The sequence below is a fragment of the Bicyclus anynana genome, chromosome Z (genome assembly GCF_947172395.1).
Source record: "Bicyclus anynana chromosome Z, ilBicAnyn1.1, whole genome shotgun sequence".
NCBI lineage: Eukaryota > Metazoa > Arthropoda > Insecta > Lepidoptera > Nymphalidae > Bicyclus > Bicyclus anynana.
The window spans coordinates 8,717,889-8,741,968 of record NC_069110.1 but is presented as its reverse complement, the minus strand read 5'-3'; the positions used below and the strand labels follow the sequence as shown (position 1 = coordinate 8,741,968).

Below are 24,080 nucleotides of genomic sequence, written 5' to 3'. Positions count from 1 at the left end.
TGGAGATCCTCAGAAGAACCAAAGTTAACGTGTGGCGGAGCTGAAGTGGCAATGGGCGGGGCACATAGTTCGAAGAGCCGATGGACGTTGGGTTCCCGAGATGCTAGAATGGCGACCACGCACAGGAAAACTCAGTGTTGGACCCCCCACTAAGTGGACTCAGGGACAAGTGGGATGCAGGGAGCCGCTGGATGCTGGTGGCTCGAGAGCGTTGTATTTGGAAGTCCATGCAAGAGTCCAGCTGTCGATGTCCATCGGCTGAAAATATGATAATGTCATACACCTAGGACATGTGGTCCAGTAAGGTAGTTTCAATTTCGAGAAAGAGATGAACCGCCGAATCGAACCCCGCTGGGCAGCATATCTTTTCGTCTGAAACTCCTCAATACCTGAAGGCACATTAAAGTCTTCGAATAGTGCGTGTTGTCTGTTATGACCTATGGTGCCGAGACTTGTTCCCTAACTGTGCGCCTCATTATCAGGTTCAGGATCACACAGTAGACGATGGAACGAGTTAAGCTCGATGGCCGCATAGAGTGGATGGATAATGACCCTGCTCTCTGCGTCCACGGCTGTGGGTTCGATTTCCACAAATGGGAAATATTTGTCTGTTTAACATGGGTGTCTGGGAGTGTTTAAATAAGTATTTATTTCTAGTATTTTTTATATATCATAAAATCCCCTATCTTAGCACCCATGACACAGGCTACGCTGTACGATTACTTTGAGGGTAGATAGTGATGTGTGAATTCTTTCATAATATTTATTTACGTCATCATAATCTCAGCCCAGTGGCGTGCACAAGGTTTTTAACTAGGTACGCACTATGCAGTATTCGTAAGATTTGCCAAATTCCCTCTCCAACACAGGTTCGTATTAAGTCCTCAGGGTAAGCAGTGCATTCTTGCATTTGTGGAGTGCACGTCACTGCCTCAGCTAATGGATCCACTCCACTGCAAGATGAAGGTCAAGGCAAACATTCCAGGACATTCTCAACAAAGGCCAGGTCAAGAGTATCCTAAACTAAGAAAAGATTGGAAGATGAGACATGCGAGATAAGTTAAGAATATAGTTGTATTATTTGCTTACATTCCAGGTTCAAGATCCTTATGGCCATAATGAAGAAATATTGCATGTTCCGCGCATTCCACCACAAATAGTATACGACGGGACACATCCAAGGGCCCTTGGCGGCTACACGCCGCATCAGCTACACCAGCCGCAGCCGCTGCAGTTACCTCAGGCACAGGCTCTACAGGCGCAAGCGCTTCAGGCACAAGCGCACCAGGCGCAGGCGCAACAGCACCAGTCAGCAGTGCACGAGTCGCAGATGCTTCGCTCGCCAGTGCATCAGCCAAACACTTCACAGTCGCCAGTGCAACAGTCACAGATGAAGCTATCGCCAGTGGAACAGTCACAGATGCAGCTATCGCCAGTGCAACAGTCACAGATGAAGTTATCGCCAGTGCAACAGTCACAGATGAAGCTATCGCCAGTGCAACAGTCACAGATGAAGCTATCGCCAGTGCAACAGTCACAGATGAAGCTATCGCCAGTGCAACAGTCACAAATGAAGCTATCGCCAGTGCAACAGTCACAGATGAAGCTATCGCCAGTGGAACAGTCACAGATGCAGCTATCGCCAGTGGAACAGTCACAGATGCAGCTATCGCCAGTGCAACAGTCACAGATGAAGCTATCGCCAGTGCAACAGTCACAGATGAAGCTATCGCCAGTGGAACAGTCACAGATGCAGCTATCGCCAGTGCAACAGTCACAGATGCAGCTATCGCCAGTGCAACAGTCACAGATGAAGCTATCGCCAGTGCAACAGTCACAGATGCAGCTATCGCCAGTGCAACAGTCACAGATGAAGCTATCGCCAGTGCAACAGTCACAGATGCAGCTATCGCCAGTGCAACAATCACAGACGCAGCTATCGCCAGTGCAACAGTCACAGACACCTCAGGTGCAAACTTTTCAGGTGCAACTGCACCCAGAGCAGTCTCATCCTTTGCCATTACACCAGTCGCAGGCTCCTCAGGCTCAGACGCTACAGGTGCAGGCGCCCCAGTTGAAGGCTCATCACTCATCAGTACCAAAGGCACAGGTGCCTCAGGCTCAAGCTCTTCAGATTCAAGGGCACCATGTGCCGACTCATCGTACTCCAGTGCAACAGGCTCAGGCGATTCAGGTGCAAGCGCACCAAGTTCAGGCGCTTCAGGCACAAGCACATCAGGTGCAGTCGCTTCAGGCACAAGCAAACCAGGTGCAAGCGCTTCAGGCACAAGCCCATCACTCGCAAGGGCGCCAGGTGCAAACGCTTCAGGCACAAGCACATCACTCGTCAGGGCGCCAGGTGCAAACGCTTCAGGCACAAGCCCATCACTCGTCAGGGCGCCAAGCGCAAGCTCCTCAGGTACAGACGCTGCAGGCGCCGTCACACCAGGCGCACCTGCTGCAGGCACAAGGGCACCAGGCGCAGATGCAGCAGTCACAGACGCGTCAGAGTCAGGCGCACCAGTCCCAGATGCAGCAGTCACAGACGCGTCAGAGTCAGGCGCACCAGTCCCAGATGCAGCAGTCACAGACGCGTCAGAGTCAGGCGCACCAGTCCCAGATGCAGCAGTCACAGACGCGTCAGAGTCAGGCACACCAGTCCCAGATGCAGCAGTCACAGACGCGTCAGAGTCAGGCGCACCAGTCCCAGATGCAGCAGTCACAGACGCGTCAGAGTCAGGCGCACCAGTCCCAGATGCAGCAGTCACAGACGCGTCAGAGTCAGGCGCACCAGTCCCAGATGCAGCAGTCACAGACTCGTCAGAGTCAGGCGCACCAGTCCCAGATGCAGCAGTCACAGACGCGTCAGAGTCAGGCGCACCAGTCCCAGATGCAGCAGTCACAGACGCGTCAGAGTCAGGCGCACCAGTCCCAGATGCAGCAGTCACAGACGCGTCAGAGTCAGGCGCTTCAGTCCCAGATGCAGCAGTCACAGACGCGTCAGAGTCAGGCGCACCAGTCCCAGATGCACCAAGTGCATGCGCATCCGCTCCAGCCGCAGTCGGACCACCCCGCGCGTGGAGCCCAGAACCAGTACAATCCAAATATGTCTCGTGCTCCACAGTAAAATGTTTGTTAAGTTCTTGATACACATGTTCATACATATTATGAAACTAGCTAGCCAGGGGTTATTTTAAGTTAAATTTAAAGGCCGTTTCGACTAATATTCCCTTGAGATCCCTGCAGGGGGATTCATTTACTTCGGCAATTCTTGATTGAAAATTATGAACATGTGTATCACAGCTCTTACTGTTCCAAAGCTTTGAGTACTACTTGTGGTACTTCAGATCTCATTAAAATAACTTTCTTTTATGCACAAATATATGAAATATTTTTTTTTAAGTAAGTCAATGTTACACTCTATCATTTTATGTCATAATATTTGTTCAATGTTATTGACATACATTGCTTATGTAATACTGTAATATTATTCGATTCTTAAATATTGTAGTCGACACCAAGTCGATCTCCTAAATGTACTAGATCTAAATGTTGATAAATGTGATGTTTTAATGTGTACCAATGGTTTATCTAATCTTTTGAATTATTATAAAAGTAGTAGTATTAGAACGTGCTTTTACTGTCGTATTTGTATTACCGTGAAATTCTGACTTTTACAGTATTTTCTTAGGTATATAAATTCCCAGTTCCCACAAAAATTATGACAAGGTATGCCTTTTTTGCACAGGCTAAACGTAACATACCCAGGGCTCATACTCGGTATGTATGAGGTGCGCGGGCTGTATGTCGGGCATCCTCATCATCGAGTCCTGGCGTAGCCGCAAATGCCCTGCCCAATGCCATAAGTGTCAGCAGTTCTAACACAGTTTTCATAACTGCCACAGGCCCACAGACTGTGAGCTGTGGTGAATATCACCCCGCCAGGGACTGCCAATGTCCACTTATTTTTCATCCTTCTGGGCCATTTCCGCACTTGGCCTTTGTACATATGCCCACGTCCATGCGACGAGCCCCCGACGTACACCAACTTTAAGGGCGCATACTGTCGCTTGGCCAGTCTTCCGGAAGGAGACCTGGAATAGCATAATAAACTAAATACGCAATAATGTGATTAAAATTTTCTTTTACTTTTATATCGTTCTGAAATCGAGGTATATTTTTTTCAATATTTCCTTTTTATATTAAACTCTCATTTACCAGACAACCTCCTTCGTACATGGTGGAACAAATTGTGGTATTAAAAAAAAGCTAAAAACAAAAGAATGTGAACATTTTTGTCTCACTAGGTGAATGAACACCACTTTTGCTCACTATTTTCAAACAGCAAACACGCCATTTTTGAGCTAGTGAAGTGACATCAGGCGATGCTTCTGTACTTGCCCAAAATCACCGGTGACGCCGCTGAGGTCCCATTAAGGGCACTTTCATAATTAGAAAAAAAAAACTTTTTAATTACGGCCCACGTACGCGGTACAATTTATATGCAACTAATCTACGTGTTAATCCAGGCTATAATATATTTCAAGACCAAATTTCAGCTCATTCGGTTCAATAGTTGAGGTGTGAAAGAGTAACAAACATTCATATCATCAAAATCATCAGTTTTCGCAAATCTCGGGAAACCATGGATTTTTCGGGATAAAAAGCCTATGTGAGTAAAATCTATTTCCATTCCAAATTTTAGCCAAATCGCTTCAGTAGTAGCGGCGTTAAAGAGTAACAAACATCCATACAATCATCCATACAAACTTTCGCGTTTATAATATTAGTAGGATTTATATTGCACTTTAAAATGTTTTGTACACCTCAAAGTAAACAAATAATATAAGTCAGAATTCCACGGATTCAAGAATACGACAATACATTATTAGTAAGTTAAGTCCGTTGTTTTATAATTTTTTCATTATATTATTCTACTTTTACTACAACGTTTTATTATATTCAATGTTGCGGATCTAAATTGATGTTTTCTCATCCGCAGCCGAATCACCCTAAGAGAGTTAGTTATATACATAGCATACAGTGTGTACCAAAAACCCTGTTGTTCGTTGCAGGTGTGTTTTTATAATCGTATAGCCTTCGCAATTACACAATCTTATTATGAAAACATCAATAGGTAAGCAGTTTTTGTTTATTCTCAATACGCCTAATAAAATGGACTCATCAAAAAAATGTTTTTAGCTTCTGAATAGATTTACCGCGGAATTACACAAATAATATCGGCGCCTTTGTCGGCGTCCGCGCACGTCGCTTTTCACTCGCCGCCAACCGTCTTTCGACGCCGCGGAGCGCCCCGCCGCCCGACTCTCTGATCAGACGATCTAGTCGCTCGCGCACTTTCCTGCTAAAAGGACGTACGTATTGAATCGCGAAATACCTATGTAAAAAGTCTTACTCGAATGCAGAATATTTTATAACATGTTGATGTGTCTCAGGCAATGTAACTGCAATTATGCAGAGGCGCGCCGGCTTTATGAGGAGCTCCTCATAAAGCCGGCGCGCCTATGCGAGACCGGGAAACTCAGCATTGCCGTCGACAAGGGCAATCCAACGCTTGCACATCCGTATGTACAATACTGGAAGTGCACACGGCTGGGACCAATATCGTGTTGATGCAGGAAGACACAGAATTCACGATGGAAACATTGAGAAGCAAATCCTGGACATGTTTGGGAAGTCCAAAGCTACACGCTCAGTGGGCTACACCTAGGCATAAACCACATGCGTGTATGGAGAGTCCTCAAGGATGAAGGCCAACATCCATTTCATTATCAGCGAGTTCAATCTCTTCTCGCGGATTACGAGCCTAGAATGGTTTAAAGCAGATGAGTTCTCGACAAGGTCGCAGAGGATAGTGAGTTTTTGGATCACGTACTGTTCACTGATGAGTGATCATTTGCTAGTGAGCTGTGAGGGAATATTTAAATATGGATCACGGGGAACGGTGGATTGGCAGAAGTGGGCCCGTCAATTGAGCTGCCAGAGTGACCTCACGGCATTGGACTTTTTTCTGTAGGGTGCTGTAAAACTATCCGTTTTTTAAAAAAACGTGCTATACCGAGGATGAAATGCGTTTGAGAATAGACGATCGGGATGTGCATGTGTTATTATTTAAGTGGCTAAGTACGTACTTTCCTAGATCATTAAATAATAACACATGCACATCCCGATCGTCTATTCTCAAACGCATTTCATCCTCGGTATACACAACATTATTAAAACATACAGCCAAACGTAGAACCTCCTCCTTTTTGGGAGTCGGTTAAAATGACAATCAGCTGAGTGATTCTGACGACACGTGTTATGTTCATGACCTTTGAGTAGTTACCTATTTTTCGGACAGCCCGTGCGCCGCGGCCGGGCGGCTTTCATTGATAGACTTGTTTCTGTCTCACCGCAGTTATATTGCAGGGGTAAGAAATCACTTTCATTTTACAAATATTAATGATTTAATATTTTTTATTTAGTATTTTTTCCATATAGGTTGTGTTCCTATGTCTGAATGTCGATTCTGAAATCGCTCCTCAAAGGAACAACAGGGTTTTTGGTACACACTGTATATATATATTAAATCTGTTGTAGTTAGCTAATGTTTGCGTCAGTTTCAAAACAAAAGAATACAATTTTATAAATTGCTTTTGTTTTAGTTTTTATATTATCACGCTTTCTATATTTTTTATGTACTATGCAAGATAGAACTAAATAAAAATTGAAATCTGTATTTCATTTATTTTTATATTAATACTTTAAAGTTATTTTAGTTGTTATAGATATTATAATTATAGTTTTTCAATATAGCAAAATAGATGTATATCTTGTAGGTTACTTTATGTATTACACTATAGAATAAGAAAGGTTTCTAATATATCAGTGTTACTGTCGGGCTGTGCAATTACTTAGCTGTTATACTTTAATATTATATATATAATATATAATATTAAAGTAAATTTGATATTTTATTTGAATACAAATTTCAATTTAACTTGCCACTAAAGTTTTAGTATTTGTGCTCAAGCATAGACTATCGCCTCTGTGTATGTATGTAAATATTTTCCCTATTAGCAATTTTCAGAGTTTTCACATTTTTTAGCTGAAATTTATTTATATTCGAAGAAACCCCAATAATGCGTTAATTCGAGGTTGGATGAAAATCCAAGATACCCAGGTTCGAAAACCATTAGCTTTTCTATTTTCGTATCTAGATAGATAGTCATCTTCAAAAAACTTTGCTATTATTCTTGTATTCCAAAAATAGTTACCAACCTATCCAAAAATATTTTCGAGCCTTTATTATAATATAAACTTATTTTAATTATAGGGATCTATAAATAGGTGATTGTATTAATTAATTGTTGTGTGTGTTGGATGTATTTGAAAAAAAAAAATTATTTTATAAGACGAGTATGCGTATAATATATATACTGTTCAGTTAAGATGTCCATAATGTATAATTTTGTTTACTCGTATTTACTATACACATTTTTTTCATATATTCGCAGATGTTATGTTTTGTAAATTTTTTATTTGTAATTTTTTATACATTTACATCAATTATTACATGTGTGCAATTGGCAAACTTTTGTCCAACTTTGTTTATGAAAGATGCTTATGACTATACTACCGATGATGAGGTTCATACCTCATGAGTGAATTGGCAAACTTTTGTCCAACTTGGTAGGAGGGAGCCATTTTTATCGGTATTTTTTAACGTTGCGCTAACGTTGTCCCACACAACATAATTGTTTGTAGTGAATAATATAGTATGTAAGTTTAAAATTTCATAATGTGTAGAACAAATGTATAGACATCACAGTATCAACAGTTTAACATGAGCAATGAGCATTGATGCATTGCAACCTCGGCAGGAAACTGTCCACACGGTTGGATTTAAATCCAAAAATACGGATTTAGTCTGACCAGAAATATAAGGAGCCTGGGTTGAGGGTGCCACAAATATGTTAGCATATTAAGCAAAATCATAGAATGCTAATTGACTAAAGTAGTTGCCTTTTTCCGCAATATTTATATTACGGAAAAAAGATAATTTTTGTCAAACGTATAGTAACAATTTACATCAACAGGATGAATTTGTATTTTGATACTGACGTTGTCGTTTACATTGCTTTATGTTATATATTGCTTTGTGACTTATCATGTATTAGGGACCTCGCGCATTATGTGGCTACGGGCAATTAGTCATTGGGCGTGGTCGCAATATTCACAACTTTCTCTATGTACACGACTGGTCGTAATGCGACCAATTGTCATTTGTTATTGTGCCCGTGTGTTCCAGGGTATGTGGGCGACGAAGCACGAGTAAAGGGTTGACAGGAAAGAGTTGATATATATTATCACATATCCATATAGTACCTGTATTATAGTAAATAAATGTTATACAAAAAATGTATTTTTGTATAACATTTATTTACATCTTTAAAAAAAAACATATAAATAAAAATCAAAATAAATTCCCATTAAATATTTTAAAAAATCAATTTTGAAATTGATGTATTTATAAGTTACTTGGTTGGCTTGACAACCAATAACTTATCTTGTCGTTAACATTTTTGAATATGAATATCGTGTGCGGTTTGTTCTGACAGACGTAGTTCATAAATACGAATTGACGTCGATAGTGACTGCCCTCGACTGCTGCGTGGAAATCGTGCACGCGAGCTCCCTCGCAATCATAATATGTCCTCTGTCGCCCGCATACCATATATGTCCTCTGTCGCCCGCATACCATAGGAGTGTGAACAGTGAGATTGAAAAGCTATAGTGTGCGACCGTTCATAGCAAGCAATACGTAACTTGGTCGCTGAGACCATTCGTGATGGCCGGCCTAGTGCCAAGTGTGCGATGTTTATAATTATGGTTTTTTCAGTTAATCTGATCGTTGCGACCACTTATCGTGGCCGTAGTCGCGTATTGTACTAGGTCCCTTAGTCAACCATTTTAGATCTTGGTTGGATATAATATATATAACCGTATCTTATTGCTAATGTGAATGTTTTGGATACAGTAGAAACTCGAGTAACCAGACTAATTGTTGCCATAATGCAAAGATAATGGAAAATTTTAATAGTCTAATTGAATAAACTCGTACGAAGTATAAACTATTTGTACATAAATTTCTTATAAAAAGATTTGAATATCGTATCAGAATAAATAATGCGTTTTAGTTAACTTAAACAAACACATTCCTTTACAACTTCCCTTTTGTCTTCTATATGACTCAAACATTACTTCATTTCTACTTTTGGCCTATTAATCTAATTTATACGTTTAACTTAAGGTATGGATGTAATACTAGTGAATGTATGTGTAATGACAATAATAATAATAAGGCTGGTACACACCTACACAGGCAATCAATGTGACGAAATAAGTCTCGTTCGATTAGCTCGCCAAAATGGCGGTGTTTTGAAATATGCCAGATAATATTTTAAGATTTTATTTTGCAGAAAATAATGATTTATCGCTGGTTTTTACTTTTATAATTTAGCTATATAGAAATGAATTTATAATACAAAAAATGTATACATGTTCCCTATTCAAACTCATTTAACGCAGTGCAAAGCCATATTACAATTGTTTAAGTAAATTCCATTTTATAATAACGCATTTTTGTTCTCTGGAATTAGAAGTCAAATTTGAATTTTTTTAATAACGAATTTTGCAATAATATCTATTAAATATGATCAATATTCTGATTTTACCGTTGAGCTATTGAGGCTATACGACTGAATTTTAAATTATAAATATCTGCCATGCCAAATATATAGGCCATGTAGTTTCCTCTTCCGAGTTTTAAACCTCCTGTCGGCGATATCAGTATTATAGATATCAGAAAAAAACATCGTGAGAAACACCTGCATACTTGATAATTTTCTTAATTCTATTTGTGTGTGAAGTCTATTAGCCTAACCCTTCTCATTCTGAGAAAAGCCCATGCTCTACAGTTAGCCGGAAATGGGTTGTTAATGATGATCTATATTCTGTTATTAGACCTGTCTCTTATGTTGTCTTATCCGTCGCTCTACATTTCTTGCCCACATCCTACAGTCAGTCCCCGTATTATTCCTAGTTATTTTATAGTCCTTAATTCGTCTTTTAGTCATCCGTACTATAAAATATGCCGATTCAAAATAAACATTGTTTTTATTAAATGAACGAAATGACTAACAGTGGAATTCATAGACGATGCGGGGTTGCCCCCAGGGGACCGTTCACCCGCTGAGTGTCGAATTTAACTATGCGTTTGAGAAGTCGACACTCTCACTCTATGTCACGTCTATGAATTCTACAGTAAGAAGCGATCGCAAACTCACCTTATACCGTGACGCATTAAATTATGCCCTAAACTAAACTAAAGAATGTTAATATACCGAAAGTAAACAGGGTAAACAATATGTATGTATGTAAGTCAGAAAGTGATATTGTGCGTAGATTTCAATTCTTCTCTGGTAAAATTAATGTTATATGGATGTTTATTGTAGTAAATGTGAAAAAAAATAAAAAAATGATTTAACAATCAAATCGTTTTTTATTAAAATCAATATCTTAATACTATTTTAATGAACTAACGTACGTACATATTATAATCATAATATGTAAAAGTAATCACTTTTTATGTATTATTATTATTAATATTACTCAGTACCAAAACAACACGTATGTTTTTTGATAATTTTCTTGATTAACAAACATGTTAAAAACCGCTGTTTTGGTTTTTAACTACCTACTTGTATGAAGTACCTATATATATTTTTGGATTTTGAATTGGGACATCAAGGGAGTAAGTTGAAAGGAGTAAGCTCAAGACCGTAGTGTTTGGATGTTCTGACAAGACTCCCATCAGTCGTTTGAGAACTCAGACCAACCTTCTATTGGACTTGTATCGCACTCAAATTCACCAACAAAATTGTTTGTCGTTTTTTGAGGGGGACGAGGTAAACTCACACATCGAAGACATTTAACACCAATAAATATAATTCTGTGTCCTTGCACTACACACACCTATCAATTAAATTGTTTAAATTCGTAATCGTAGACACACGTGTAATTTTAACACAGTGAAACATTGATTCTATAGATGCAGTTTGTACGGACGGACACGTTTGATCATGATCATATATTTTCACAGAGGGGTAACTTACACTACACACAAATAAATTTTTTTTGTTTAAAATTTGTAATCGTAGACACACGTGTAATTTTGACACAGTGAAACATCGATTCTATAGATGCAGTTTGTATGGACACGGTCGATCAAGATCATATATTTTTAACAGAGGGGTAACTTACACTACACACAACTATATGTATATATACATTTAATTGTCTAAATTCGTAATCGTAGACACACGTGTAACTTTAACACAGTGAAACATCGATTCTATAGATGAAGTTTGTATGGACACGTTTGATCATGATAATATATTTTTGACAGAGGGGTAACCTCTAGCGAGGCAGGTCCTATAGAAGGTAATCTGAGGTTGAGAATGTTGACAGATTGGGCCTCCTTATAACTAGGAACTTTTTAATATCTAAGTTTTTTACTAAGTTTATTTAAAAAAAAACATACATACAGCCGTACGTAGAACCTTCTCCTTTTTGGAAGTCGGTTAACAAATAAGACAGGTGTTTTACGTAACGAACAACATTTACACATGTTTTGTAAATCGTACTAATGAGTAATCTTAATTGATCTTTCTAATCTAGGAATATAAAAATATAAATATTTGAGGAATTCTTGCTGCAATATTCGAATGATGCTTGCACACTTTTTCAATAAAACACTAATTCTATGCCACGTTTTGTCCTTTGCTCATACGCCAGTAGAAGCCTTTCAAACTGATTAGCTCAGTGTGCGTGCCTTGCTCGACAATTTTTCCTGCAAAAAACACATTAAATGTATCTCCAAAAATAGGAAAACCGTAATATTTTAATCCCAATGTTTTCTAATGACCTTGAGTTCGTCGATTTTGTAGTAGCCCAAGTGTTTGAAAGATTATTATGAAATATTACACAAAATATGTTAAGGGTGCTTTTCCACCAGAGATGTGCTACGCTACGTTGCTATAGATGCGTTTGATATCCACCAATCATACACATTGGTGCACATACGTAATACGTTCCACCAGTGCTAACACTGGTGGAAACGGATTCAACTAAGATATGTTTTTTATAGTGGGTCTAAGTCCATACGCCCTCTCTTATAAGGTGGGCCTGGTTAATTTTTATCGTCTCTAACACATTTCAGTGACCCACTACAAATGCGACAGGCCTCTCCTTTTAAGAAAAGGTACGGACGCCTGCGACTTCGTCCGCGTGGAATTGTGTTTTTCGCAAATCTCGCAAAAACCATGGATTTTTTCGGGATAAAATGTTAATCCAGGTAATTAATTATCTTTGTTTTTTATTTCAGCCAAATAGGTTCAGTAGTTACGGCGTTAAAGAGTAACAAACATCTATACAAACTTTCGCGTCTATAATATTGAGTAGTAGGATTTGTACGTGTAGAGGCTTTATAACAAGTGATGCTAACCTTTGTCTATGACGCAAATTAAATCTGCATCTTTAATAGTAGACAGACGATGGGCAATTGTTATACATGTTCTGCCCTTTGCCGCTTTTTCCAAAGCTTCTGAAACAGCCTGAAAATATCATAACATTTTAATTAATGTATTATATGTATGTACATGTAAAATAAGATAAACGTAATCAATTAAGACGTGAACTCTATTATTATTTTTGATTGCATTAGTATTCAATCTAACTTCAACGTCATATTAATTCTCTCATTTATTTATTACTTCTTTTTTTTTAAATTTTTAACAATATAAGTATAAAATACAAAACATTATTAAAAATTTATAAAAAAAAATTCACCCTCCCGCTGCGGGACATTTGAGTGTCCAAGCAACCGGTGGTCAGGGCTCCAGAGTGAGGAACCTCCTCACAATACGCGCCGTCTCAAGAATCACTGCCTTTTGTATCCGACTCTTGATCCAACAGTTAAGCGAAAGCTTCTTAAGGTGTTGGTCGAAGCTTTTCGCTATAAGACCATTGACTGAAACAACTTTCGGAACAATAATAGTTGACTCAACATTCCACATGGCGGTAATCTCGTGAGCAAGGTCCAAGTATTTTGATACTTTTTCCTTTTCGGCTTTAAACAGATTATCGTCATGTGGAACAGTAATATCAACAATTATTGCACGACGCACTGACCGATCGACTAGCACTATATCAGGTCTATTGGCTACAATATACCTGTCAGTGATAATCGTTCGGTCCCAGTAGAGCAATGCACTGCTATTTTCAAGAACTGACGCTGGGTCGTACCTATAGTACGGCATCTCAAAATCGATAAGGCCATATTGAAGAGCAAGCTGTTGGTGGATTATCTTGGCTACTTGATTATGTCTGTGCAAGTATTCGCCGTTAGCAAGGTGAGAACACCCGGACACAATATGCCTGAGGGACTCCCCAGGACGATGACACGCTCGACAGATGTCTAGAGTGCCATCTTTCATAATGTGTTTCCGGTAGTTTCTCGTCTTTATAACTTCGTCCATAATTGCACAGACAAAACCCTCGGTTTCCCCAAAGAGGTCACCGAATTGCAACCAAGACACAGATGTTATTTGATCTACATCCGGCCCAGTAAGGGCCTTGTAGAATCGTCCATGCAACTCCTTGCTCTTCCATATTGCCACACGATCTGAGTTACTGATTACTATAGGCTTGCGCCAGTTCTCTTTGCCTAGGAATAGCGGGGTAAGTCCCTTATCCACTGCAACGACATCCTGATACATACCCACATTCATCTTGAGAAAATGATCTCTGAGATTGCACACCTCACGATTATGGAGGTTCCTGGCGTTTAAGAAGCCACGTCCTCCACACTTGCGTGGGAGGTACAATCTCATTACAGATGAACGGGGGTGATGCATCCGGTATGACGTCAGCAGTTTGCGGACTTTACAGTCCAGGGAATCCAGTTCGGTTTGAGTCCACTTTAGAATGCCAAAAGTGTATATGAGTAAGGGCATGACCCAGCTATTGAAGGCACGCACCTTGTTACCGAATGATAAAAGACTTTTTAGGACTTTTTTCAGGCGGCCAAAGAAGCGTTCCTTCACTACCTGTTTCATATTCCCTGCCTCAATACAAAGTGCTTCTGTCATTCCAAGGTATTTATAGGTCTCGCCTTCAAGGAGTGATCTGAGAATAATTATTATGGAGCATTATTATTCATGAATGTTTGATGAAAATTTAATGTATTCTTACTCTTTCGCTGTTGGCGTCAAGCGCAGAAGTAGCTTCATCTAAAAGTAGCAGACGTGGTGACCTTATAAGTGCTCTCGCTATACAAACACGTTGTTTCTGACCCCCGGACAATTGGGCACCGCTTGACCCTAAGCTTGTTTCGTAACCCTGTAAAAAGGTAATTTCCAAAAAAAAAAATTATTTGAAGCATGCATTATGTAGGAACTCAGCTGGTATCATGGAGGCTTTAAGAGGTAGCAGATTTCAAAGGTCCATACCCTCAATTGTCCTAGTATTAAGCGTATTTCTTTTTCTTCGGAACAATACATTTAAGCAACATTTAGAGTATGTCCATGGTAACCAAATACTTGGCTTTGTGGCTTAAGTGGTTCCCGTTCGTGGTTTAAGTAAAAAAAAAATCATGTATTTTAATTAGGCTTAGCACTTTTGAAAAGTCAGATAACGTTAACATTGCTTTGACGAGTCGCTATGAAGCTAAGCGTCTTAGAAGTCCCCGCTCACTGACCACCCTTACGCTATGGGAACTTTTGTTCTAAAGAGGCTATATATATAGTAGTTTTGAAATTATTAGCTACTCTCTTACCTTGGGAAGGGAGATGATGAAGCTATGTATATTGGCAGCTTTAGCAGCGGCGATGATCTCATGGGTGCTGACCTTCCGATTGCTATCTCCGTAGGCTATATTATCGGCAATGGTCCGATCGAATAACACTGGTTCTTGTTGGACCACGCCTAACTGCCGCCGCAGACGAGGAAGAGTCAGTGTTGAGCGAGTGTCACGATTATCCAGTTCCTGAAACAATGCAAATTTTCGGTAAGTACCTACTGGTAAGTGCTTCACAAGAGCTGTGATAGCCCAGTGGATATGACCTCCGCCCTTAATTCGGAAGGCGTAGGTTCGAATCCGGTTCGGGGTATGCACCTCCAGCTTTTTAGTTATGTGCCGCGAAATGGTGAAGAAAAAACATCGGTAGGAAACCTGCATACCTGACAATTTTATTAATCCTCTGTGGGCCAGGGTGGTGAACCATTAGCCTAAATTCTTTCATTTTGAGAGGAGAGTCGTGCTCAACAGTGAGCCGAATATGGGTTGTTAATAAGGAAGCTGTTCACTAGATATGTTAATTTAATAGTCAAGGTTTTTTGTTAGAAGTGGGATCTTCGTTAGCTTGAATATTTTGGAACTTTTTCAGCCCTAAGTTTTGTTGTGGAAACTATGACCTATCAATGTAAGTTCGGCCACTTTATCGAGTAGTTATTGAGTTTAGACATATCTAATAAACAGTTTCGAAGTAGTTTGACTTGCATATAACTTAATGTTGCACTTTACTTTTGACGGCCTACGTAGCTCAGTGGTATGCGCAGTGGATTTACAAGACGGAGGTCCTGGGCTCAATCCCCGGCTGGGCCGATTAAGGTTTTCTGAATTCGTCCAGATCTAGCTGGTGGGAGCCTTCAGCCGTGACTAGTTACCACCCTACCGGCAAAGACGTACTGCCATGGGATTGAATGTTCCGGTAGAAACTGAAGAGGGGTGTGGATTTACAAGTTAGCCTGTTGTTGTTGTTGAACTGCGCTGTTTCAAGGTTTTGCCAACTGTTTGTCTTTGTCATGATGAGACAAAAAACGAGACAATCGTAATTGAATACGTTTGTGCCATTCGATTAGGACCTGTCAGAAATGCAATCTCTGAGCAGCTAGACTTTACAACCGTAAAAATAATTAATTGTAGTTATTGTTAAATAAAAATAATTAATAATCAATTACTATTGTAGAGCATGAAGTAAACCTACTTAAAATAAGCAAGTTAAAATAAACAAGTACCGAATTTCCCATTAACGTATTTTATTAGAAAAATAAGTTGGTTGGAGATAATGGACAGGGGAATAACAGACTATAACTATGTGCTCTGTAGCATGGTGCGGGTGACAGTTGCCTTATGACGTTCATAATACGTACTATTATCGTGAATCGCGACAAACTTTCAAGAGTGAAACGAACTGTCACCCGCACCAATCTATAGACCACGAACTTTAATTTTCAACATTATATGCTATGTTTACTAGCACTTCCCCTTCCCTTGAAGTATTCTTATTTCTCTCTCCCTCAATCTTCGTTCTCTTTCGAACTCTTTCATCCTAATGACGTAATCGTCCTTTTCGCAAATGAGATATTCATGTCGTTCTCCGTGGCATTTGTAAACGAAGGGCCAATTCTTGAATCGGCAACATTGATAGCACAGTAGAAAGTGAGCGCAGTAGTCCCTGTATTTTGGTGGTATACGTGCAGATATAAGATGATCTTCTTGAGCCACCATCTTGCGTTTTGTTCTTGTATATTTGAAACCAGCCTTAGGATCAAATGTTGGACAATCGTCCATTTTCAAATCCAAATGTCTTGTCCAATATGTGCCCAGTATTTGCCCCATTATAATAAATTTGCTTTCGAATTGTTTCAATTTGAATTCAACAAATATTTATTAGTTAAAAAAATGTTGATAATAAATTATAGCCCCTGACAAGTGTTAGTCACTCACTGTCAATTGCAAAGAGTTTATAATCGATCACTAAATATGTTTCCTATTTGGAAATAGGTAGAGAATTTAGTAGAAGTAGAGTTTGGCTAATGAAAGTAGAGACTGAAATCGCCCGCCTTAAAAAAATAATTAGTAAATTCTCAAAATTATAGTGCAAATATAGGAATAACTGAGTTTGATATTTATAGTATAGGTAGTAATATATTCACAAACAAAAAAAATATTTAAAAAAAATTATGAAAACGCATATTTTTATTTTTTTTAATTTGGCGGATGATTTCAGTCTCTACTTTCATTAACTAAACTCTAGTAGTAAGTAGTTTTTTTCTTTATACTACGTCACGCCCCAGAAAGTTAGATATATATTCGAAACTTATGTCATTTAAATTACAACAACTAACGAATATAATAATTAAAAACTAAAACTTCAATATAAAGGGTCATAATGCCAACGAGAGGTCATGAGTTCGATCTTCGTCCGTTTGCTAAAGAGGTCGTACACACACATACACATCTTAACACATCCAACTAATTGCAGGCAAAAGGGAATTTTGGTCATATTAAAAACGAAGATACATATTATATTCTTATTTTAAACCATACCTTAGGCGAAATAAGGTCGACACCGATTTATTACCGCATTCAAACTTATCAGCAAGTTGAACATATTAACTCCACTTTTTCCACCTCACACCAGGACAGTTTTCGGCGCCAACTCCATCTTCCCTCGGCTATGTAAACTGTATAATAAGCTTAGTGGTTCACTGGATGTCAATTCAAATTCGCCAAACACATTTCGCAGGTTAATCATTAATAACCTGGTTAGCCAAGTATGATTGGCTTGTTTTATTAGTTTCCTTGCATTTTTTTTACTATTTATTGTTTAGTTTTTTTATTAATTTTTGATTATATAGTTTTAGATACAGAAATACACATTTAATTTTTTCTTTTTTGCTTTTAATTTGGATACTTTAGATTTATATTTAAGTTGTAAAATATAAGTATTTTGTTTTGTAAAATATTAGATGAAAGTGGTTTTGCAAGCAATGTTTGCTTTAATACGATTTTGCATACGCTAAGCATGTTAGTTCATAAGTTGATTTTTTGTATGTGTAAAAATATGTAAAAGTCGCTAGCAAACTTAATAAATAAATAAATAAATAAATTAAGATGTTATTATACGCTTTTTAGTTTGGTCGGTACATTTTTTTTAAGTCGGTTTAAATTTATTATTATTTTTTTTAAGTTATTGTTTGTACAAAAAAGTGTAAAAGGCTATAACTTACGATATTGCCCGTGTCGGGATCATAGAACCTCTGCATCAGTTGTAGTACAGTAGACTTGCCGCATCCGGAGGATCCAACTAAGGCAACTGTCTTCCCAGCGTCCACTTTCAAGTCTATACCTCGCAGTACTCGCTGGTTTGGACGCGTTGGATAACTGAACTCTACGTCCTTGATGCTGAAGTTACCCGTAGCAGACTGCACGTACAACAAAAGTTATAACTTAATATAAACTAATATTAACAAAGGTGAGCCGTGATGGACCTCTGCCTCCGATTCCGGTGAGTGTGGGTCCGAATCCAGTCCGGGGCTTGCACCTCCAACTTTTCAGTTGTGTGCATTTTAAGAAATTAAATAGCACGTGTCTCAAACGGTAAAGAAAAACATTTTGAGGAAACTTGCATACCAGAGAATTTTCTTAATTCTCTGCGTATGTGAAGTCTGCCAATCCGCATTGGGCCAACGTGGTAGACTAACCCTCATTCAGAGAGGAGACTCGATCTCAGCAGTGAGCAGAATATGGGTTGATAATGATGATGATTAACAAAGGTATTGTAAATATTCCAACCAGGTACAGTGGTATAAAGATTTCGTCACTCAGTGGATGGAACAGGACGGTGACGTTCAGCTGGAATGGGTCACAAATTCGTAATGTATTTCTATTCTTAGGCCAAAAAAATGCACTAAGGCTAAGCGATTGGGGACAGAACGGTATCAACCTGCAGTTGATAATTATTAAGTTGTAATGTAATTCTGAAAAAAGAAAAAAGAGTGTTGTCGACGGTGCAAGCTTTTGAGATGTGGGGGTTAAGGACAATGTTAAAAATTAGCTCTTTTTAGAACTTGAGCATTCATGACGACGTGTTTCCAGTGACAATTATTGTTACCATCATCATTAGCAGGACAATTGTATTTTTCGGGCGTCTGCAAAGGAGATTCACCTATGAGTTTCCTAGGTAGATCCTAAAAGTAATATACCCGTAAAATGTGCTCCAGTACGAAAACGAAGTAAGTGGATAGATGATGTCAAAGAGTGAACCAAGTTAAAAAAAGACCGGAACAGTTTTCTACAATTGACCGCCAAACTTCAGTTGGAAGGCTACCAATGATGATGTAATTATAATGTTACTATTAAATATATTGATGATGATGAGAGACATAAGGATAGAGATAACAACCTAGCTCAGTTCTGCAATCTAGCTCATTTTAAGTATTTTACATCTTCTCGTCTTTCGTATAGTTATTACAGAACACACAGAGACACACTTCATGTAGATTTAATACCTTTTAAGTCTAACTTTCACTCACCCATTCTTTTCTATCTTTAACACCTGGTTCAGTTCTGACTTTTGGCTCTCTCTGAATGATGGACAGGATCCTCGCTCCGCAAGCTTTGGCAGAGTTAAAACTCGGCGCGTACACCAATGATTGTCCCAACATGTATGCGCCGTACATTATAGCCTCGTTAACACTATAAAAGACATACCATAAAGTTTACTTAACATCAAAACTATTACAGTACAGTAAAAAAAAAAATAAGTCCAAAGGCCAAATTTATATTTAATTAGCGCTCTGGCGCTAAACGTGGACCAGGACCGGATGTGATGCGACACATCAGAAGCCATCACGACATGCCACAACACATAAGTGTAAACGTTGCCATAAAAATGTATGATACAGATTCTGTTTTGATACGTCACGACACGACAGGTTGGACAAATATAATTCCGTCTTTAACCAGTTCAATCGGATCTGGAGGTAAATAGAAAAAATATTTTCACTGTTGCGCCCCTAGCGAGTACCATACCATAAAGTCTATCTAAAACCACACATCACCGATAAACATCAATTCCAGCAAAGAAAACTGCATCTAAAACGACCTAACCATTCTCGAGATAAACAGAGAAATGTCTAAGGGTTCATTTACACGATCAGCACGTTGCCAAAAGTCGGCGACTGCCGTCGACTGCCGCCGAAACGTCGCCGATTGCAGTCGAATGTAGTCGTCGGTCGCAGTTGATGCTCGTGTAAATGAACCCACAGATAGCACCCCATTAGCGGGTTAGTACCATATTAGTACGAGATCCTTCATAAGAAATATGCATATAAACTCGTACTTACTCATACATGATGTTCATTTAGGATAAAAAATAAATTATAAAAAATATACACATAAAATTTTACTAGGCAACCTATTTTGTATTTATATATGTGTCACGGTATATATTAACCATCATTTATTTCTTATAAATAATACATAACATATGATGATATATATTTCTAATGCCGGTATAGAATTGATGGGCTATACTTGAATACATACGCCCATATATGTCAAATTATTTGATGACAAATTATTACTTAAAGCGAAGCTATAATTTAAAAAAATATTAAGGTTCAGAAATATACTATAACTTACAGCAGTACAACTTTGTATTCAAGTCCTTCGTAAGCGACAAGCACCGCTCCGTACACGGTAGCGCTACAATAGGACAAGAACGGCACATAAACACCCAATCCCAGCACAAGACCTCTCCATCTGGTCTTCTTTGCCACAGCGGCGCACGAAACTATCAGCGCTTCCTTGAACTTTGTAAGGAATATTTCTTCAACGCCTGAAATAAATGGATTCTCATCAATAGCCTATTTTAACAGCCCACTGCAATGCCAGTCCACCCTCCTTATGGCTAGAGGTATGGAGCTTAGACTTTTAGAATTATTGAATGAAAGCCTATCGGGTTTAACAATTCCCACCAAGAATGTTATCAATAATCACTCGAGTGGCAGAGAATAACCTTGAGTGAAGTCCCGGACTTGTAACCGACGGATGGATGTAGGGTTAAGGACTTCCTGTAAAACTAGTTAACCCCTTCTTTTCTCAAGTCATTCTCTCCGCCAGCCAAATCTGGCAAGATCCTATCACAGCAGCCCTGGACGCCTGTTCTAATATAGAAGTAAGCCATGTTATAACTATAGCCGAATTTATTTTCTCCGACTACATTCTCCTAACACTGTGTACTTTACCCAAGATTTGAATAGTTTTAATCCTATGTATATTAATAGCATACTTTACCTAAGCTCTGAACAGTTTTGATGCTAACGACAGCTTCTGTAGCAATCGATGTCGCCGATTCCATAGCATCTCGTTCGTCTGCTTGCGATTTTTGCGAAACAATTCCTTCTAGCCATATACTTCCGACCATCTGTGAAAACAAAAAAATAGAGCTTGCAATTTTTTGGTTCAAGTTATTCATGTTCCGAGATAGATAGGCATTTTCATTTCATTACTATTTATTTAATTTCCAAACAGGTATTAATTATGTATAATATTATTTCCCAAAAACCCATTGCTTAGGAAATATTCCTTTAGTAGGTAGAATACTATCAATCAATACTTTCAGGGCTTTCAAGTTTGTCATGATCTGGGATTAATTTACAATTCATAGCGAGATTGTTCTATTTTGTTATCCCTGACTACCCAAACCTTTATAATCTTCAAAAATCTGAAATATACCTACGTTTACTTAAAGGATTTCTTTTCAGTTATAGGAGTCGTACTCGCTGAATTCGTCGGTTTTAAGTAAACTCCATTTGATAAAATTTAATGAAAAGCAAAATATACTACACACCTTAATACACAAATTGGATTATAGCTTAAAAAAAGAATCAAGGTAAACTTACCAAAGGCAAAAAGGCAGTGCCGACCAGAGTTAGCTTCCAATTGTAACATACAGCCATGATGAAGCCAACTATGACAGAACTAGTGCCCTGCAAAATGAGACCGATTCGTAGCCCGGTCGCCCCCTGCACTTCGGCTGCGTCACCACTGAGTCGAGCGCACATAGCTCCTACTGTGTTACAATCTTTGTCGAAAAAGCCGATTTCCTGAAAACAAAAATCCATTTTAGCATTTCCTAATATAAACAAAGTATGCCATCAATAATAACAGAAATGTAAAATTTACCAATTCACGCAACTCAGATTTTTTTCCATTTTTTTTAAAGAATATTTGCCTTATCTTTTAATATATGTATACATATAGGATCAATATTCTCATTTCTCTCCAATTAGTCGGGAAAGACTGTATTAGGAGTGGGTAACGACAATAGTCCAACGAGGCGGGGATTGAACCACCCCCCCTCGATTGACCTATTCAGGCTCTTTTCAGTTGTTCTAACGAAAAAGTTGTGAGATCCATGTAATACCAAGTCGGTCATTGTATTCAGTCCGTAATCGACCTTATTATTACGTAACACCATCCTAAAGTGACAATATCAATATAACAAATCTTTTATATTTTAAATAATATAATGTACTGTGTTTATTTTGCTTACTTGTCTGAGCAAAGCTGAGAAGTACTGTTGTCTTAGTCTTGTAGTCATTTTTAGGCCAGCATTTGTAAATGTTGTGCTTTGGAGAAACATACTCAGTCCAGCGACTGCGGCCACCACGAGGAACATGCCAGAATAAAAGTCTGCCTTATATATGATGTCGTTTCGATTTTCCAAAATGAATATCTGAAATTGGATATTATTTTTAGTTTTTATTATCGCAAGCCTATAGTAAAAGTGGTATTATAGTGCTAATGATATAAAGTGTGGCTTTAGATCAGCGTTGCCAGTCTTTTTGCCAAGTCGGAATTTCGGAACTATTTGAATAAAAGAAGCGAGATATAGTAAAAAACGTATAAAATCAAAAGTATTTGAATATTTTTTATTTAAGTTCAAATTACGTTTACTAGTAAACATATAAGTAGTATAAATATAGATATTCTAATGAAAATATGATATTTTAAATCAGATTCCTCCTATCGTTAAATATCGAGCCTTACACGTCTTCTTTTTTCACGAAATGAAAAATCTGAAAACAATTTTTTTTGTTTCAAACAGTAGGTAGTCTGAGAAAGAGTGTGTTGTGTCGCCCGCGCTTTTTCGGTACTCTGCACGTACGGCCGAGTTATTTCAGAAAAGCGCGAATTTTATAATTTAATTAAACTAATTTTAATAAAAGAAAACGAAAAATGCATTTGGTTTAAAAAAATATTAAAGAACATTAACTCAATATCCAGTGATGCCACATCCTGTCAGCGTATATCTATGTAGTAGCCACCGCTCAGTGTACGATTTTGTTTTATATGGCACAATGTATTTTTTTGGTTTTGAAACAATAAATGTCTTAAACCACATAATTTTTACACTTAAGGGGCTCCTGTAGTCTGGGGCCCCATATCATGGATACAGCTACGCCCCTGGATAGTAGATTGAACTACAGAAAAAAGGTAAGTATGATAAATTTCAAGAATAGCTATTAATACTTACTCCAGATGTATATCCAAACAGTAAAGCGAAAACCGGGAAACAAGAGCCTTGTATGAACGCTGCAATGGAACCTATGACTATGAAAGGCCATTCTGGTGCATTTAGCTTCAGGAGCTGCCAATCACTCACTGGTTTTACTTCCTGGGAATAACAATATCTATTATTATTACAGAGCCATAATAGCCTATGAACTCTGCCTCCGATTCCAGAGAGTGTAGGTACGAATCCGGTCCGGATTAAACCTTCAACTTTTCAGTTGTGTGCATTTTAAGAGATTAAATATCACGTGTCCCAAAAGGTGAAGGAAAAACATCGTGAGGAAACATGTATGTAAAGAGGTTTTGTACATAAAACATATTTCCAAAATAACTATCAGGGGGTGATTAGTGACCGATACTGATGCCAAAAATGCAATCAGTAAAATTTTCGTCTGTGTGTCAGTAACATACTGACGTTACAGAAACAAAAACTGCTAGGCGGATTTTAACGAAACTAAAAATTATTCTTTATACTTTTGGGCAGGTTATAGTATACTTTTCTTCACGCTACGATCAATAGGAGCAGAGTAGTGACGGGAAATGTTAGGAAAACGGGAGAAGTTACTCCATTTCTAGTACTACTGTA

The 24,080-nt window shown here is 38.5% G+C and overlaps 2 protein-coding genes across 9 annotated transcripts in view; one reads left to right on the top strand and one right to left on the bottom strand.

Annotated features, from left to right (window-relative positions):
* Positions 1-10,560, top strand: part of LOC112057195 (circadian locomoter output cycles protein kaput) — a 28,286-nt gene extending 17,726 nt beyond the window's left edge. For all 8 annotated transcript variants that reach the window (XM_052890513.1, XM_052890514.1, XM_052890518.1 and 5 more), the window contains one exon: positions 1,097-10,560. In XM_052890513.1, coding sequence (XP_052746473.1) covers positions 1,097-3,127 — 2,031 coding nt within the window. In that variant the 3' untranslated portion in view covers positions 3,128-10,560. The remainder of the gene's footprint in view (positions 1-1,096) is intronic.
* Positions 10,561-10,598: 38 nt separating this feature from the next.
* Positions 10,599-24,080, bottom strand: part of LOC112053293 (multidrug resistance protein homolog 49-like) — a 30,332-nt gene continuing 16,850 nt past the window's right edge. Inside the window, exons 16-26 of the mRNA XM_024092710.2 lie at positions 23,457-23,597; positions 22,473-22,655; positions 21,820-22,023; positions 21,212-21,341; positions 20,558-20,753; positions 19,447-19,609; positions 18,142-18,336; positions 14,903-15,112; positions 14,320-14,466; positions 12,572-12,680; positions 10,599-11,917 (exon numbers count right to left, since the gene is read on the bottom strand). Coding sequence (XP_023948478.2) covers positions 11,829-11,917; positions 12,572-12,680; positions 14,320-14,466; positions 14,903-15,112; positions 18,142-18,336; positions 19,447-19,609; positions 20,558-20,753; positions 21,212-21,341; positions 21,820-22,023; positions 22,473-22,655; positions 23,457-23,597 — 1,767 coding nt within the window. The 3' untranslated portion in view covers positions 10,599-11,828. The remainder of the gene's footprint in view (positions 11,918-12,571; positions 12,681-14,319; positions 14,467-14,902; positions 15,113-18,141; positions 18,337-19,446; positions 19,610-20,557; positions 20,754-21,211; positions 21,342-21,819; positions 22,024-22,472; positions 22,656-23,456; positions 23,598-24,080) is intronic.